General features: G+C 53.9%; 1 protein-coding gene across 9 annotated transcripts in view; it reads left to right on the forward strand.

Annotated features, from left to right (window-relative positions):
• The window catches only part of DLG4 (discs large MAGUK scaffold protein 4), a 30464-nt gene extending 12636 nt beyond the window's left edge, over window positions 1-17828 (forward strand). For 4 of the 9 annotated variants that reach the window (XM_012503907.2, XM_030799923.1, XM_030799925.1 and 1 more), the window contains 18 exons: window positions 3053-3106; window positions 3247-3297; window positions 3490-3614; window positions 3713-3882; window positions 3985-4121; window positions 4267-4411; window positions 10524-10819; window positions 11001-11103; window positions 11242-11356; window positions 13078-13254; window positions 13639-13675; window positions 13768-13795; window positions 13918-13965; window positions 14048-14149; window positions 14514-14686; window positions 15627-15736; window positions 16255-16346; window positions 16905-17828. In XM_012503907.2, coding sequence (XP_012359361.2) covers window positions 3053-3106; window positions 3247-3297; window positions 3490-3614; window positions 3713-3882; window positions 3985-4121; window positions 4267-4411; window positions 10524-10819; window positions 11001-11103; window positions 11242-11356; window positions 13078-13254; window positions 13639-13675; window positions 13768-13795; window positions 13918-13965; window positions 14048-14149; window positions 14514-14686; window positions 15627-15736; window positions 16255-16346; window positions 16905-17011 — 2070 coding nt within the window. In that variant the 3' untranslated portion in view covers window positions 17012-17828. Of the gene's footprint in view, window positions 1-2129; window positions 2358-3052; window positions 3107-3237; window positions 3298-3489; window positions 3615-3712; window positions 3883-3984; window positions 4122-4266; window positions 4412-10523; window positions 10820-11000; window positions 11104-11241; window positions 11357-13077; window positions 13255-13638; window positions 13676-13767; window positions 13796-13917; window positions 13966-14047; window positions 14150-14513; window positions 14687-15626; window positions 15737-16254; window positions 16347-16904 lie in introns of those variants that run through there. The other 5 variants (XM_030799924.1, XM_030799926.1, XM_030799931.1 and 2 more) reach the window with 3 other exon arrangements.

Genomic DNA, 17828 nt, shown 5'->3' on the forward strand with positions numbered 1-17828 from the left:
GCCCCAGCCTTTGCTCCACTCCTGAGCTCTCTCCCCACTCTGCAGCCTTTCCTCCCTGCTGGCTGGCTGGCTGGCTCTTGATGCTGTCTCTCTCTTCCTCCCACGCATTCTCCTCTCCCTCTCCCTGATCCCCAGCTCAGGCCGCTGGGGCCTGATCAGTCCTTTCCCTCATCAGTCCTCTCCCTCTGTCAGCCAGCTCCCCTTTCCCATGTTCCCTCTTGCCTATTCATCTTCACCTTCTCTCTTTTCCTCCTCCCCTCTCTCATCCTCTTGGGTTCTCACCTCTGCCATATCTTCTTTCTGTCCCCCTCTGCCCCCTCCATCATCCCCCACCACCTGTTTCCCTTTCTCCTCTCTGCTCACAGCGTCCTCCTGTCTCCAGCCCCAGGAGGCCTGGTTTCTGGGGCCTTCCATTCTCCAGTCGACTTTCCATCTTCCCCTCCCTCCGTCTCCTCTTCTGGGGACACAGGATGGGGAGGACTGGAGAGCACCAGGCAAGCTGTGAGATTGAGGGGACACCGGGGGGTCCGGGTGGGGATTCTAGGATGTTCTGGGATGCTCTGGGAAGGAGGAGGTTGCTGACATTTCACCAAGAAGATGGGGAGGAGGTCTCTGAGCCTAGGGAGTGGGCAAGCAGGTTCTGGAGTGAGAATTGGCAAGAGAGGAGTTGGGGGATAGGAAGGGTAAGAGGTCCTGGGTCAGGGGCTGGATAGGGATAAGACTGTGAGATCAGGGCAGTGAATGGAGCTGACAGAGCAAGGAAAGGAAGGCCCTGGAGACAGGGATGGTACAGAGTGTTTGTGTGAATTCTGTGGATGCTAGGAGTGAGGGAAAGAAGACTAGAGATGCTTTTTGCAAGGCAGGGCCATTAAATCCCTGAGCAGGGGGAAGAGGAGGTAGGGAGCCTGAGGGGTGGTAGTTAGTACAGAGCTGCTGTGGATCAGAGTTTAGGAGCAGAAGAGGGTGGAGGAAGAGAGTGTTGGAGGCCATAAGCATGGGGTGGAGGTCTCAGGACAAGACCTCACCTGGGGAACAGGAGAAGCCCCAATTTTCAGAAGAGACGGGAGTTGATTGAGAAGTGTAAGATTGTTACTGGAGAATAATCTTGAGGGTATGAAGGTAGGGTAAGGGAGAATAGTGATAAACTCTCTGGGGAATCAGAAATTGAGATGGAGTAGCTGGGTGGGGTGGCATGTGCCTGTAGCTACTCAGGAGGCTGAGGTGGGAGGATTGCTTGAGCCCAGGAGTTCAAGGCCGCAGTGAGCTATGATCACACCACTGCGCTGCAGCCTGGGTGACACAGCGAGACCCTGTCTCGGGAAAAAAAGAAAAAAAGAAATTGGGATGGAGGATGAGGCCACGACATTGGTAAGGGATGGGGCTGGAGGGTGCGATAGGGCCAGGGAAGCGGATGGAGAATGGAGGCTGGGGTTGGAAGATGGATGTTGAAGGGCGAGACAGGGATGGAGATGGAGCGTGTAGGATGTGGGCAGAGATAGGGATGGGAAGCAAATGAATGTCGTAGTGGATGAAGGTGGGTGTGCTGGGAAGAAGGTTCCAGGATAGGGATGGGGATGGGGATTGAGGATGGGCTATGGGATGGAGGATGAACACGTGGATGAGATTTTGGCAGTCAGTGGCTGTTGGTTGGACAACAGCATTTGCTGAGATGTGAAGGGTTGGAGGGTGGTGTTAATAGATTTATGGGTGTGAAATCTATGATACAGCTTGAAAATGGTCGGTAGTTTGTAGGCTTGAGAAATAGCAGTAGGAGAGAGCAGGGACCCCTTTGGACGGGGAGAGCGGGAAGGAGACTGGGGAATCCTTGTGCTTGGGCGACTGCAAATACATGTTTCTTTAAGGAGGAAGTAGGTTGGGGACCCCGGAAGGAGGCTCTTGGCGGCCTCCCCCAATTGCCATAGAGACGTGGCTTCGGTTGCCCTGGCAATTGGGGAAGCCCCTAGGACCGGCCTAAAGCTGGCCCCGCCTGGGAGTCTAGAGACCAGGCGATTGACGTCAGGGACCTGGGCACGCCCCACTTTAACCCTTTCCCGAATGAAGTGGGGGGAGGGAGTAGATGAGCGGGATAGGACCCGGATGTCTTTCACCACTCCCCCTTCCTGACGTCCTTTGCACTGCGTAGGGTGAGGGGCGTAGGGGAGCGAGGAAGGCAGATTATTCAGGATGCGCTGCGCCCACAAACCTCTTCAGCCCGGCCTCCTCTCGGCCTGGCTAACGCGGGGCGGGGCCCAGGGCAGGAGAGGCGGGGCTAGCGGATCCCTTCTGCGCTCAGGAGTTTGGTCGGCCCCAGGCCACGCCCCACCCCCCTGTTGTCCTGACGACAGGGCCTCCTGGAGGTGGGTCTCCCCGGGTCTTGACTGGTCCTAGATACCGTTGCTAGGCAACACGGTCCCTAGAGGAAGGGGTGGATTGGACGGCTGGTTGGTGAGACCGAGGGAGGGGCCTGCAGCTGGGGGAACCCCGGATTCCCGGGGTGCAGGGTTTAGGGCAAATGTGTGTGAAGGTGAGGGGCAAGTCTAGGGGAGGGTTATGAAAATCTCTGGGTAGATATGGGGGGTTGGGGGGATGGGGCAGGAAGTGGGGACCAGGACCCGGTGGACATGATCCCTGGGGTGTCCGTGTGTAGCACATAAGGCATGTAACACCCTGTGGTGTTACATCCGGTGAGAAGCTCCCTTCCCCCAAGCCTACCCCCCTCTCCCCACTCTTTGCCATCTGCTGCTCCCCTTTCCGTCTGGCTGTCTCCCTTCCCGCTTCTCCTACACCTCCTTCCACATGCAGGGGGCCCCGGGCTGGGCAGAGTTAGATCCGCGCGCGTGTGCATCTGTGCGTGTGTGTGCGCGTGCGCCTGTGCACGCGTGTGCGTGTGTGTGTGATGTGGATTGAGGCTGGGCCCTTGAGCAGCTCTCAGGGTGGCGGAGTGGGCTTGGCTAAGAGGCTGAAGGGTAGCCACGCTGATGGGACTCTCCGTTATGGGCTCCCTCTCGAGTCAAGGCTCAGGCTGCTTTTTGTCTCTTGTTTCCCCGAACAGGCCAATTCTCCCCCAGTGATTGTCAACACAGATACCCTAGAAGCCCCAGGATATGTGAGTTGTTTAGATTTTGGGGCTGGGGCCATTGCAGAAGGAAGGAGGGAGTAAGGGAGGGCAGCAGATGACGGGCAGGTTGTCAGGCAGGAATGTCTGTCTCACTGCTTTTGTGTTTCTGTCCCGTGCTGGAGTTGCAGGTGAACGGGACCGAGGGGGAGATGGAATACGAGGAAATCACATTGGAAAGGGTGAGCAGGCTCCTCCATCGGCAGTCCCCTTGGCCTCCCGTCCGTACCTTTCTTTCTGCCCATGTGATCTGGGTGGCTAGCCCCTCACCCTGTCCCTTCCTGCTTGGGCTGCTCCAAGCCATTTCCCACCCCACTTGCCTTGCCAGACTTGGGCAGTGAGGGGAGCTGACCCTCTTCCCCTCCTTCACCCAGGGTAACTCAGGTCTGGGCTTCAGCATCGCAGGTGGCACTGACAACCCACACATCGGTGACGACCCATCCATTTTCATCACCAAGATCATTCCTGGTGGGGCTGCGGCCCAGGATGGCCGCCTCAGGTGGGGAGAGGAGACAGGGGTTAGGATGCTTGGTCCCTGGAGAGGGAGGGCCAGGGCAGCAGGAAGCTCTTGGCTCAGGCCCACCTTGCTGCTCCCAGGGTCAACGACAGCATCCTGTTTGTAAATGAAGTGGACGTGCGCGAGGTGACCCACTCAGCGGCGGTGGAGGCCCTCAAAGAGGCAGGCTCCATCGTTCGCCTCTATGTCATGCGCCGGAAGCCCCCGGCTGAGAAGGTCATGGAGATCAAGCTCATCAAGGGGCCTAAAGGTAGTAACTCATTTTCTTCCCACCCCCATCCCAACTGTCCTGTGCCCCCAAGCCTGCTTCCTGGGCACCTGGGCACCCACCTCTGGCCTCCCCTCCATCCAGGTCTTGGCTTCAGCATCGCAGGGGGCGTAGGGAACCAGCACATCCCAGGAGATAATAGCATCTATGTAACAAAGATCATCGAAGGGGGTGCTGCCCACAAGGATGGGAGGTTGCAGATTGGAGACAAGATCCTGGCGGTGAGGACCCCATCTAGTCCATTTTCTAGCCCAGATCTGGGTCTCACCTACTAGCCCTGGCAGGCCCAAGTTCATCACTTCACCCCAGTGCATCTGTCTTGGGCCATTTGTGGCTTTGTCTGAGCTTTGCTTTCCTTGACTCCAGGTCAACAGTGTGGGGCTAGAGGACGTCATGCATGAAGATGCTGTGGCAGCCCTGAAGAACACGTATGATGTTGTCTACCTAAAGGTGGCCAAGCCCAGCAATGCCTACCTGAGTGACAGCTATGCTCCCCCAGACATCACAACCTGTGAGAGCCCTTCAAACGCCAAAGCTCCCCATGACCCATCCCGTTTAACCCATGACATGCAGTCCCATGACATCCCTGTAGCTGTCCCTCTTCAGATATTCCCCATGAAATAGCCACAACCTCTGATCCTTGCTGTTGTTGGAGAAGAGATGGAAAATCAATTACCATAAAAGAACTAGAAAAGATCGTCAATGATCTCTCTCCTGGAAGGTACAAAGCCTGGTTGGTTTTATGGCTAATTTTGTGAAATTCTCAAAGAATAGATAATAATTCTGCTCTTCCAGAGTATAGGAAAAGATAAAAGATTTCACATTTCATTTTATAAGGCCAGTTCCAATGGTCACAAGGATAACGTAAAATAAGGAGAGTATAGACCCGTTTTGCTTCTGAATAGAAATACAAGAGTTTACAATAATATAGTAGCAAAGCAAACATGGCAGCATATTAAGGGAATAACATAGGGTTTGTTTCAGAAAACTAAAGATGGCTCAATATTAGGAAATCTCTTAATATGATTCATATATTAAAATGTTACGGGAGGCTAAGTGTGGTGGCTCATGCTTGTAATCCCAGCACTTGAGAGGCCAAAGTGGGAGGATTTGAGATCAGCCTAGGCAACACAGCGAGATCCTGTCTCTACAAAAAAATTTAAAAAATTAGCATGTGCCTATACTCCTTGCTCCTTGGGAGGCTGAGGCTGGAGGATCGCTTGAGCCGAGGAGTTGGAAGCTGCAGTGAGCCAATGATTGCACCACTGCCCACCAGACTGGGTGACAGAGCGAGAGGAGAAAACGATATGATTATCTCAAATAGACGTGAAAAAGGCATTTGGTGAAATTCACCATCTCTTTTGGATGAAAACTTTTAGTAAACTAGGAACAGAGAAATTTTCCTTAAGATGGTGAAGACTAGTTATCAGGAACCAGTAACAAACATTTTATAATGATACAATTTTAGCAGTGTGTCCATTAACTTATTTTTAAATTTAATTTTAATTTTAACTTTTTTCTTGAAATGGAGTTTCTCTCTTGTTGCCGAGGCTGGAGTGCAGTGGTGTGATCTCGGCTGACTGCAACCTCTGCCTCCCAGGTTCAAGTGATTCTGCTGCCCCAGCCTCCCGAGTAGCTGGGATTACAGGTGCCCACCATGATGCCCGGCTAATTTTTGTAGTTTTAGTGGAGACAGGGTTTCACCATGTTGGCCAGGCTGGTCTCGAATGCCTGACCTCAGGTGATCTGCCCTCCTTGGCCTCCCGAAGTGCTGAAATTACAGGCGTGAGCCACCGCTCCCGGCCTCCATTAACTTACAAAGAGGGCAGGGATGCCTCTTCCCACTGCTATTATTCTTCATTGCTTTAGAGCAGAGTTTCTCAATGTTACTCCTGGCATTTTTGGACCCAATAACTTCATTGTGGGGGGTTGTTCTGTGCCTTGTGGGATATTAAGCAGCATCCCTGGCCTCTGTCTGTCAGATGACAATGGTACTCCTCCTCCTCAGTCATAACAATAAAAAATGTTATGACAGAATTGCCCCAGCGAAATTATTGTGGTTGAGAATCACTGCTTTACAGATTTCAGACAGTGTAACGAGACAAGAAGAATAGTTACATTTGGAAGGGAAAAACAAAGGTTATCTCTATTTGTAAATTATACTACTGTGCATCTAGATCAAAATCTAAGTGAATTAACTGGAAAAATATGGGAAGTTAAGAATGTGGCTATTTGTTGGCCGGGCGCGGTGGCTCATGCCTGTAATCCCAGCACTTTGGGAGGCCAAGGCGGGAGGATCACCTGAGGTCAGGAGTTTGAGAACAGCCTGGCCAACATGGAGAAACCTTGTCTCTACTAAAAAATACAAAAACAAATTAGCTGGGTGTGGTGGCAAGTGCCTGTAATACCAGCTAATCCTGAGGCTGAGACAGGAGAATTGCTTGACTCTGGGAGGCAGAGGTTGTGGTGAGCCAAGATCGCGCCACTGCACTCCAGCCTGGGCGACACAGCGAGACTCCATCTCAAAAAAAAAAAAAAAAAAAAAAAAGGCTGGGTACCGTGTCTCACTCCTGTAATGCCAGCACTTTGGGAGGCCGAGGAGGGTGGATCACGAGGTCAGGAGTTCAAGACCAGCCTGGCCAACATGGTGAAACCCCATCTCTACTAAAAACACAAAAATTAGCCGGGTGTGGTGTGCGTGCCTGTAATCCCAGCTACTTGGGAGGCTGAGGCAGAGAATTGCTTGAACCTGGGAGGTGGAAGTTGCAGTGAGCTGAGATCTCACCACTGCACTTCAGCCTGGGCAACAGAGTGAGACTCCATCTCAAAAAAAAAAAAAAAAAAAAAAACAACAACAAAAAAAAAACAGGCCAGGCATGGTGGCTCATGCCTGTAATCCCAGCACTTTGGGAGGCCCAGACAGGTGAATCACCTGAGGCCTGAGGTTGGGAGTTCAAGACCAGCCTAACCAACATGGAGAAACCCCGTCTCTACTAAAAATACAAAATTAGCCGGGCACGGTGGTGTATGCCTGTAATCCCAGCTACTCAGGAGGCTGAGGCAGGAGAATTGCTTGAACCTGGGAGGCGGAGGTTGCGGCTACCTGAGATTGCGCCATTGCACTCCAGCCTGGCCAACGAGAGTGAAACTCTGTCTCAAAAAAAAAAAAAAAAAAAAGGAATGTGGCTATTTGTAAGATAAATGACAGGAATTAGTAACTTCCCAGCAATAAGATGTAGTAAATAAAAAGCCCGTTTTTGCCATAGAAAAAATTTCTATAAAATTATTAGAAATAGAAACTTGATAAGAAATGTAAGATTTGTATGAAGAAAATGACAAAACTTTACTGAAAGACATAAAACAAGACTGGAAGGGGTGAGGAGTCACACTGTGTCTCTGGATGGAAAAACTTAATATGCTAAAGATCTCAACCAGCTCCAAATTAATCTACATTCCATTCAATCCTAATCAGAATTTTAATGTTGTTTCCCCGCTGGGAACTTGGAAGGTTGATACTAAAGTTCGACTGGAAATATTTGTGTGGAAAAGCTAAGATATTTTGGAAAAGAATAATGAGGTGTGGCAGCCCCTACAAAATATGAAATAATGCTATAAAACCATATTAAAATCACATGGTACTATTCCTAAATACCATAATCTACCAAAAGGAACCTGGGCTCCTCGGAAGAAGGGTCTTTTTGACACGGAGTCTCGCTCTGTCGCCCAGGCTGGAGTGCAGTGGCACGATCTTGGCTCGCTGCAAGCTCCGCCTCCCGGGTTCATGCCATTCTCCTGCCTCAGCCTCCCGAGTAGCTAGGACTACAGGCGCCCGCCACCACGCCTGGTTAATTTTTTTGTATATTTTAGTAGAGATGGGGTTTCACCGTGTTAGCCAGGATGGTCTCGATCTCCTGACCTCATGATCCGCCCACCTCGGCCTCCCAAAGTGCTGGGATTACAGGCCTGAGCCACCATGCCCAGCCAATTTAAAATCTTTGGCAATAAATGTATAAGATGAGCTTCTAACTTCTTTCATACTAGAGAACAAGGAAGGTATCCAAGACTAATAGGGTCTCAGCAAAGACACAGGATCCAAACTGAAGGGGCTTCTACTGGCCAGTGAAAACTCATTAAATATATTAAAATCTTTAAGGTCATAATAATACTTAAAAATATTTTGGCTGGGCGCAGTGGCTCACGCCTGTAATCTCAGCACTTTGGGAAGTCGAGGCAGGCGGATCACCTGAGGTCAGGAGTTTGAGACCAGCCTGCCCAACATGGCGAAACCCCGTCTCTACTAAAAATACAAAAAATTAGCCGGGTGTGGTGGTGGGCGCCTGTAATCCCAGCTGCTTGGGAGGTTGAGGTGGGAGAATCCCTTGAACCTGGGAGGGAGAGGTTGCAGTGAGCCAAGGTTGCACCACTGCACTCCAGCCTGGGCGACGAGTGAAACTCCATCCAAAAATAAAATAAAATAAAATAAAAAACTGGAGGATGCTAGGCAATCTCATTCATTCTGAAATTGGTGAATAAAGGGAGAGAGGCATGCAGAGAGAGGCATGCATTTATCCTCCCTTTCGAGTGCAAACTACCTCAGAGAGTAACCAATAGGTTGACATAGGGCTGTTTTTTTGTTTTTGTTTTTGCTTTTTTTTTGTTGGAGGCAGGTCTTGCTTTGTCACCCAGCAAGCTGGAGTGCAGTGGTGTGATCTTCGCTCACTGCAACTTCCGCCTCCTGGGCTCAAGCGATCCTCCCACCTCAGCCTCCCGAGTAGCTGGGATTACAGACGAGTGCCATCATGCTCAGCTAACTTTTTTTTTTTTTTTTGAGATGGAGTCTCCCTCTGTCACCCAGGCTGGAGTGCAGTGGCATGATCTTGGCTCACTGCAACCTCTGCCGCCTGGGTTCCAGCAATTCTCCTGCCTCAGCCTCCCGAATAGCTGGGATTACAGGCGCCTGCCACTGTGCCCAGCTAATTTTTGTACTTTTAGTAGAGACGGGGTTTCACCATCTTGGTCAGGCTGGTTTTGAACTCCTGACCTTGTGATTCACCTGCCTCGGCCTCCCAAAGTGCTGGGATTACAGGCGTGAGCCACTGCGCCCAGCCTCAGCTAACTTTTAACTTTTGTCTTTTGTAGAGATAGGGTTTCACCATGTTACCCAAGCTGGAGGATTTTTTTTTTTTTTGAGAGGGAGTCTCGCTCTGTCGCCCAGGCTGGAGTGCAGTGGCACAATCTTGGCTCCTGCAACCTCCGCCTCCTGGGTTCAAGCAATTCTCTTGCCTTAGCCTCCCGAGTACCTGGGATTATAGACGTGAGCCACCACGCCCAGCCAATTTTTGTATTTTTAGTAGAGACGGGATTTCACCATGTTAGCCAGGCTGGTCTCAAAGTCTTAACCTCAAGTGATCCGCCTGCCTTGGCCTCCACAGTGCTGGGATTACAGGCGTGAGCCATCGTGCTTGGCCGAGATTTTTCTTTTTTACAGAAGAATTCCCACTAGTAAATGACAATCGCCACCATTTTGCAGTCCTTGATACATATCAGAACCAGGCGGTGATTGTCAGTGTGGCTAAAACTTATCTGAAAGGCTGATGGGGCGCTAGATAATGGATGGACTGGGCTGATGACCCTGAACCTACCATTAATCTTACCTGACAGAAAGACAACCAGGCATTATTGCATCCTGTGGTGATGCTGTAGGAAGAACGTAGCGCTACCTATGAAGTATATAGGACTTACTAAAAAAAAAAACTCTGAATTGAACTTGAAACTGATCAAGCCTCCAGAATGAACTGCCAGTTTACAGGAGATACAGGGGCAGAGGCACAGGCTAAACAAACCACAGGAGGGTAAGCAGTAATTTCCCTGTTAGAAATTCCCTCATAGGCTGGTCAAGGTGGCTCATGCCTGTAATCCCAGCACTTTGGGAGGCATAAGCGGGTGGATCATTTGAGGTCAGAAGTTCCAGACCAGCCTGGACAACATGGTGAAACACTGTCTCTACTAAAAATACAAAAATTAGCTGGGCATGGTGGCATGCGCCTGTAATCCCAGCTACTTGGGAGGCTGAGGCATGAGAATCACTTGAACCTGGGAGGCAGAGGCTGCAGTGAGCTGAGATCACGGCACTGCACTCCAGCCTGAGACTCCTTCTCAAAAAAAAAAAAAAAAAAACCAAAAAAAGAATTTCCCTCATAGAATGTGGGAAATTCTTTTAGACAAATGACCTAGTTTTTTCAACGAATGGATGGCAAGGAGATGGGGGGAAAAAAGAGAGAGAAGAATTTTATGGATTAAGAGATTTGAGTGACACAGGAACCAAAAGAAAACCCCCAAAGCGTAATATTAATGTTCCCTTTGACTTCCCTATCCCTGGCATACTGAGGAGATATAACGTTCAAATCCTTTATCCCCTAGGACAACCAGCCTCTGATGTCACCTATAGATTCCTGACCCCTGATGTCACTGTGATCTGATATCCCCTTACCACCCCACCCTGGCATCTCTGGGAATACCTTCCCTTCCACCTAACTTTGGCTCTCCTGGCATCCTGGGGAGAAGGTTGGGTGGCGGGTGCTGTTTCCCTCCGGGCACTTTCATCTCTGCCCTGTCTTCCTCAGCTTATTCCCAGCACCTGGACAATGAGATCAGTCACAGCAGCTACCTGGGCACCGACTACCCCACAGCCATGACCCCCACTTCCCCTCGGCGCTACTCTCCAGTGGCCAAGGACCTGCTCGGGGAGGAAGACATTCCCCGAGAACCGAGGCGAATTGTGATACACCGGGGCTCCACGGGCCTGGGCTTCAACATCGTGGGTGGCGAGGACGGTGAAGGCATCTTCATCTCCTTTATCCTGGCCGGGGGCCCTGCAGACCTCAGTGGGGAGCTGCGGAAGGGGGACCAGATCCTGTCGGTGAGGGAAGGCCTGCCCCTACCTGCACCACCCCCTCCCCACAGGGCAGAGCGCAGAGCTCTTGGGGAGGGGCCTGGGTGGGCTGCAGCCGAGTCCTCTTGCGGTACCACTCCCTGCTCCACCTGGACCCAGAAGTGCTGCCTCCTGTCGCTGGTGACATAGCCTGTCGTCCTCTCTCTAGGTCAACGGTGTTGACCTCCGAAATGCCAGCCACGAGCAGGCTGCCATTGCCCTGAAGAATGCGGGTCAGACGGTCACGATCATCGCTCAGTATAAACCAGAAGGTATCAGGCTGGAAGTTCCTTGTCTTATGAGCTAAAATGGCCCTTAGAACTCTTCGTCAGCTGATGGCTTCAGTAGGGGAGGACAGGGGTGGCAGTAGGATGGGGACAGAGCTCAGGAACCTCCCTGTCCTTCCTCAGAGTACAGCCGATTCGAGGCCAAGATCCACGACCTTCGGGAACAGCTCATGAACAGCAGCTTGGGCTCAGGGACTGCGTCCCTGCGGAGCAACCCCAAAAGGGGTTTCTACATCAGGTCAGAGGCTTCCCGGGCTGGGCTCCTCAGCCCCTCTGCATTCCTGGGCACTCTGTGCCTGGCTCGGGCCTCAGCTGCTTCTCCTCTCCACCCTGCCTGCTCTAGCTCCCCACCCCAGGCCTGAGGCGCAGCCAGGGTTCATGGGCTTGGCTGCACAGGTTAACATTTGAAGTACTCCCTGTCGATGGGAAAATAGCCTCTGCCCCAAGTATCCCAATTGCCTTCTAGCCCCTGGTCATCCCAGCACTTCCCCGGGACTCCCAGGCCACCCCATAATTTGGCATCTCAAAGGTTAGTGCTTGGTGAAGCAGGGTCCTCTAGGGTATTTGGAGTGTTGCCCCAGCCTTCACGTCCCTATGGGCAGTCCCGGAGAGGTGGGCCGCAGCTCTGTGGTGCCTGCCCCTGTCTCTCCAGCGGCATTTTGCTCCCCTCTTAGGGCTCGTCTCCATTGACTCTTTTTGTGGCTTAGGTTTCTGCCAGAACACACCTCTCTCCTGCCCCCGGGGGTCACCCCTCCACTTCTCTCCCTCTCTGGCCCTGTGGCTTGCATGGCCTCCTCTGCTGCTGCGCTCTGCAGATGTCTCTCGGAGGTGTTTGCCCTGGCTGACCTCTTTCCAGAGGTCAAGACCTGCACTTCTGGCCATCTGCTTTCTGGCCATCTCCACCGGGATGTCCCACAGGCGTCCCACACTCAACATGTCCCACACTGAGCTCATCATCCTGCTATGGACCTGGGTTCCATCTTGCTGTGCCAGCAGTTTCCCTCTTGTTGAATGTTACCACCGGCCACCCAGACGCTGGCTCCCACCTGAGCCCTTGCTCTGCCCTTCCTCCCTGCTCGGGTCCGGTTGGTCCCCAAGGTTGTTCTGACTCCCAGTGACCACAGAGGTTCTGTGGTGGCTCCCAGGGGGAATGTCATCTGGTTATCACACTCCCAGGGGGCCCGGGGTCTCCTCCCTCCTCCCCAGGCCCATTGCTTTCCTCCGCATCTTCATTCCTGCTCTGGTTCTGACCCCAGGGGTTGTGACTTACTGATAGAAATTTGATACTGGTAAGGGTAACCATTATTTGGAAACACGGGACATTTTCTTTTTCTTATGAATTTGGGCAGATTCAAGGTTACCCCTATGACTTTATGACGTGCATGTGTACTGCACACTGCTTTCTTTTTCTTTTTCTTTCTTTTTTTTTTTTTTTTGAGACGGTGTCTGGCTCCGTTGCCCAGGCTGGAGTGCAGTGGCGTGATCTCCACTCACTGCAAGCTCCGCCTCCTGGGTTCACGCCATTTTCCTGCCTCAGCCTCCCAAGTAGCTGGGACTACAGGCACCCGCCACCACGCCCTGCTAATATTTTGTATTTTTAGTAGAGACGGGGTTTAACCATGGTCTCGATCTCCTGACCTTGTGATCCGCCCGCCTCAGCCTCCCAAAGTCAGCTGGGATTCCAGGCGTGAGCCACCACGCCCGGCCCAAACTGCTTTCTTGAGAGGGTCAAGTTCAAGCCCTCCCTCTGGAAACTGTGCTCAGTGTGGACTGAGCGATGGCTAATAGTTGTTATGAGTTATAGTCAGCGTTTGGTCCCCACACAGTTTTGGGTTCCTCGGCATCCATAGCTCCCATGGGAGTGCCATCTGCAGACCTCTGGGCCAGGTCTCAGGGTGACTGGGGCATCCTTCCTGGAGTCCTCAGCCGGGCTCTGACCAATAGCCACTTGCCCTCCAGGGCCCTGTTTGATTACGACAAGACCAAGGACTGCGGCTTCCTGAGCCAGGCCCTGAGCTTCCGCTTTGGGGACGTGCTGCATGTCATCGATGCTAGTGATGAGGAGTGGTGGCAGGCACGGCGGGTCCACTCTGACAGTGAGACCGATGACATTGGGTTCATCCCCAGCAAACGGCGGTGAGGCTCCTGGGCTCTGTAGCCTTCCTGCCACAGGCACTGAAGTTCCCAAGGTCCCTGGGGTGGGCAGCCAACAGGGGATGGGTTTGCCCTCTGAACTCCTAGGGGTTTGTCTGTTGCGCCCTCCTGAGGTCCGTGGCTCCCATGAGCCTTTGGGAAGGACAACTCCTTATTGAGGAGCACAGCGTCCAGGGCTGCAGGAGAAGGGGCGTCAGCTGCCCCAGAATGTGGAGAAGGGGTTGTCAGCTGGCCCGGAGCGTGGAGAAGGGGTGTCAGCTGCCCCGGAACGTGGAGAAGGGGTTGTTGGCTGGCCCGGAGCATGGGGGCGGCGGGGTTCCTCACTGGGCATTCCCCTATCCGCCTATCCCTCCATGTATCCCACAGGGTTGAGCGACGAGAGTGGTCAAGGTTAAAGGCCAAGGTAGGTGGAGGAGGGTGTGAGCCTGGGTGGAAATGTGAGGGTTCATGGAGCTGAGCTTGTCACTCACCCCATGGCCTGCTTTTTCTTCCTAGGACTGGGGCTCCAGCTCTGGATCACAGGGTAGGTAGGGTCAGTTCGGGAAGATGTGGGTGAGAGGAGCACTGAGTTGCTTCTTCAAGGGGGAGACAGGGCTCCAGGTCCCCTGTTTTAGAGCCCCTTGCAGATGCCCCACCTCCCACCAGGTCGAGAAGACTCGGTTCTGAGCTACGAGACAGTGACGCAGATGGAAGGTGAGCCCTGGCCCCTGCCTCGGCCCCAGCGCTTGCTGCTCCCCCAACCCTGCGCTCGGCCTAAGCCAGGCTCTCTCTGCAGTGCACTATGCTCGCCCCATCATCATCCTTGGGCCCACCAAGGACCGCGCCAACGATGATCTTCTCTCCGAGTTCCCCGACAAGTTTGGATCCTGTGTTCCCCGTGAGTGCTGGGGCCTTGGATGGAGGAGAAGGTGGAAGTGGGGGTGGGGCGGGGGAGGCCCATCCCTGGGGCCATAGGCAGAGCCTCCTGGGGGATCGGTGTGTAGGGAGATACAGGGTTTCTCCGAGAAGGGGTGTTTCTCAGCCACCCTCTCATTCCACAGTACCCATGCCCAGGCCAGAGACTTGGAGGCCCTGGAGGGTGCTAGGGGAAGCAGTTCTGGCCTCTGCAGTCTTGGTCTCCCTGGCAGCTCCCTTTCACCAAAGGACCAGCTGGACACTATGGGGATTTGATTGAAGTAGGCAGGATTTAAGCTAGAGGGATGGTGGTTAGATCTTTGGGGGGTGGGGTGACTTCCTGGCAGATACGACACGGCCCAAGCGGGAGTATGAGATAGATGGCCGGGATTACCACTTTGTGTCGTCTCGGGAGAAAATGGAGAAGGACATTCAGGCGCACAAGTTCATTGAGGCCGGCCAGTACAACAGCCACCTCTATGGGACCAGCGTCCAGTCCGTGCGAGAGGTGGCAGAGCAGGTAGGACCTGGTGGGCACCCGGTCCTCTTCCTTCTCCCCTCTCCCCACCCCACTGCCTCCCTCCAGCTCTTCTAACTCTCTCTCTCTCTGTCTCTTTCTCTGCTGGGTCTCGACTCTGCTCCTCCACCTCCTTCTCCTCTTGGGCAACTCTGTCTGACCGCCTGCTCTCTGCCCCTGCTCTCTCTCTCCTGCCTCCCTCGCTTCCTGACCCCAAATTCCCCACCACCATCTGGCCTCTTTCTCTCCCCACTCCCTTCTCCTTGCCCCATTTCTCCTGTCTTCCCATGGCCTTGTCTTTGGTGGCTTGGCCTTCCGCATTGGGTCCCTCCCTTTTTCCTGATTCCCCTCTGGCCCTCTCCCCTGCCTCACCCTTTCCTGGGGCCCCGCTCCCCTCTCCCACTCCTCTGCTAACTCCTTTCCTTTCCCCACTGCTCCTCACCCTGCCCTCCCTCCCTCCACGGTTCCTTTCTCCATCTGCCTCACTCCCTCCCATCTGTCTCCTTGTTCCTTCCATCTGTCTGTCCTCTGTCCGTCCTCCCCTCCCTCCTCCCTCTATCCTACTTCCTTTCTCCTTTTTCTTGGCTTTCCTTCCTGCCTGTGTCACCTCTGCCTTGCACACCCCGCCCCACTCGCTGCTGCCCCGGCTCTGCCACCATCTCTTGGGTCCTTGCCTGCCTGGTGCTCCTCCCTTCCTCCATTCTGTCCTGTCCCTGCCCTCTCCCGTGCTCTCCATCTTCCCTTTCCTTCTCTCTGTCTTTTACTCTGTCCATACCCCCTTCCTGCCTGACTCGCTGCCCCCGTGTTTCTTGACATCCATGTCACTCCCCTTCGGCCAACTTCCCATTCCCCACCTCTCCCCGTCTGTCCTTTCTGTCTGTCCTGCTGTCTGTCCTTTTTTGCCACCCGCTGGCCCCCCTCCGCCCACCCTGCCTGCCCCCAGGGGAAGCACTGCATCCTCGATGTCTCGGCCAATGCCGTGCGGCGGCTGCAGGCGGCCCACCTGCACCCCATCGCCATCTTCATCCGCCCCCGCTCCCTGGAGAATGTGCTGTGAGTATGGTCCTGGGGGCCTTCCCTCTGCTCCCCCAACACCTGTGGCCCTGGGCCTCGCAAGGCCTCTGTGGTCAACTCTCCCTTCAGAACCCTGGACAGCGGTTTCAGCAGCCCCTGAGGGGGATCCCTGGAACCCAGAGGATGTGGGGGAATCGGGCCTTTCCCCTCCTCTCCTGCCTTGAGCTAGACAGGACTACATCTCCCAGTAGCCCCTGGGGCATACCGGCTGGGGCAAGTCAGGGCCTCCAGGGTTGTTGGGAATTGGAGTCCGAATCCCATCTCTGGGGCTGAAGGCTGGAAGGATGAAGCTCCGTAGATGTCCCTGGAGTAGCCACACCTGGCTGGGGCGGTTGCGGGTGGGGTCTCATCTATGGCTCCAGAGGATATTGGGAATTGTATTTTTGTTTTTGCTATGTGCTCCAAATAGAAGAACACTTAACATTCCTGGATAGAGGAGATAAAAGGCAGGGTCAGGTGGGCCCAGTCTCAGGCCTGCTCTCCCTCCCTCTTCACAGAGAGATTAACAAGCGGATCACAGAGGAGCAAGCCCGCAAAGCCTTCGACAGAGCCACCAAGCTGGAGCAGGAGTTCACAGAGTGCTTCTCAGGTGAGACCACAGCAAGGCTGTTGCCAGCACGTAGGGTGCCTTTGCTCGGATTAGAAAGAGCTCCCCCGCCACCCCCAGTGGATGGCTTAGAAAGAGGTGCCCCTGTGGGCGCGGCACGGTGGCTCACGCCTGTAATCCCAGCACTATGGGAGGCCGAGGCGGGTGGATCACCTGAGGTTAGGAGTTCAAGACCAGCCTGGCCAACATGATGAAGCCCCGTCTCTAGTAAAAATACAAAAATTAGCAGGGCGTGGTGGCGGGCACCTGTAATCCCAGCTACTCGGTAGGCCGAGGCAGGAGAATCGCTTGAACCCGGGAGGCAGAGGTTGCAGTGAGCAGAGATCGCACCACTGCACTCCAGCCTGGTGCTAAAAAGTGAAACTCCATCTCAAAAAAAAAAAAAAAAAAAGAGGTGCCCCTGTGGCCAGGTGCAGCGCCACGACTCATGGCTTGGAGAATTGGAAAGAGGTGTCCTTTCCTCTGGGCTGGTGCAACCCCCTTGGCCAGGTGTCCTCTGGCCCTTCCTTGGCCTCACTCCCTGCTCCACCCCACTCCCAGCCATCGTGGAGGGTGACAGCTTTGAGGAGATCTACCACAAGGTGAAGCGTGTCATCGAGGACCTCTCAGGCCCCTACATCTGGGTTCCAGCCCGAGAGAGACTCTGATTCCTGCCCTGGCTTGGCCTGGACTCGCCCTGCCTCCATCACCTGGGCCCTTGGTCTGAACTGAATTGCCCAAGCCCTTGGCTCCCCCCGGCCTCCCTCCCACCCCTTCTTATTTATTTCCTTTCTACCTGGATCCAGCCTATTGGAGGGGGGACACTCCTCTGCATGTATCCCCGCACCCCAGAACCGGGCTCCTGAACGCCAGGAACCTGGGGTCTGGGGGGAGCTGGGCTCCTTGTTCCGAGCCTTTGCTCCTTAGGGTCCCCACCCCCGCCCGCCCCCACTGCACACACAGACCCACCGGGGGCCACCTGCCCTCCCCCATCCTCTCCCACACACATTCCAGAAGTCAGGGCCCCCTCGAGGAGCACCCGCTGCAGGGATGCAGGGCCACAGGCCTCCGCTCTCTCCTAAGGCAGGGTCTGGGGTCACCCCTGCCCTCATCGTAATTCCCCATGTCCCTTGATTTCTCATTTATTTTTTCCACTTTTTTTCTTCTCAAAGGTGGTTTTTTGGGGGGGAGAAGCAGGGGACTCCTCCGCAGCGGGCCCCTGCCTTCCACACGCCCCCACCTTTTTTCTTTGCCGGTTTGCATGAGTGGAAGGTCTAAATGTGGCTTTTTTTTTTTTCCTGGGAATTTTTTTGGGGAAAAGGGAGGGATGGGTCTAGGGAGTGGGAAATGCGGGAGGGAGGGTGGGGGGCAGGGGTCGGGGGTCGGGTGTCCGGGAGCCAGGGAAGACTGGAAATGCTGCCGCCTTCTGCAATTTATTTATTTTTTTCTTTTGAGAGAGTGAAAGGAAGAGACAGATACTTGAAA

The sequence above is a fragment of the Nomascus leucogenys genome, chromosome 19 (assembly GCF_006542625.1).
Source record: "Nomascus leucogenys isolate Asia chromosome 19, Asia_NLE_v1, whole genome shotgun sequence".
Lineage (NCBI taxonomy): Eukaryota > Metazoa > Chordata > Mammalia > Primates > Hylobatidae > Nomascus > Nomascus leucogenys.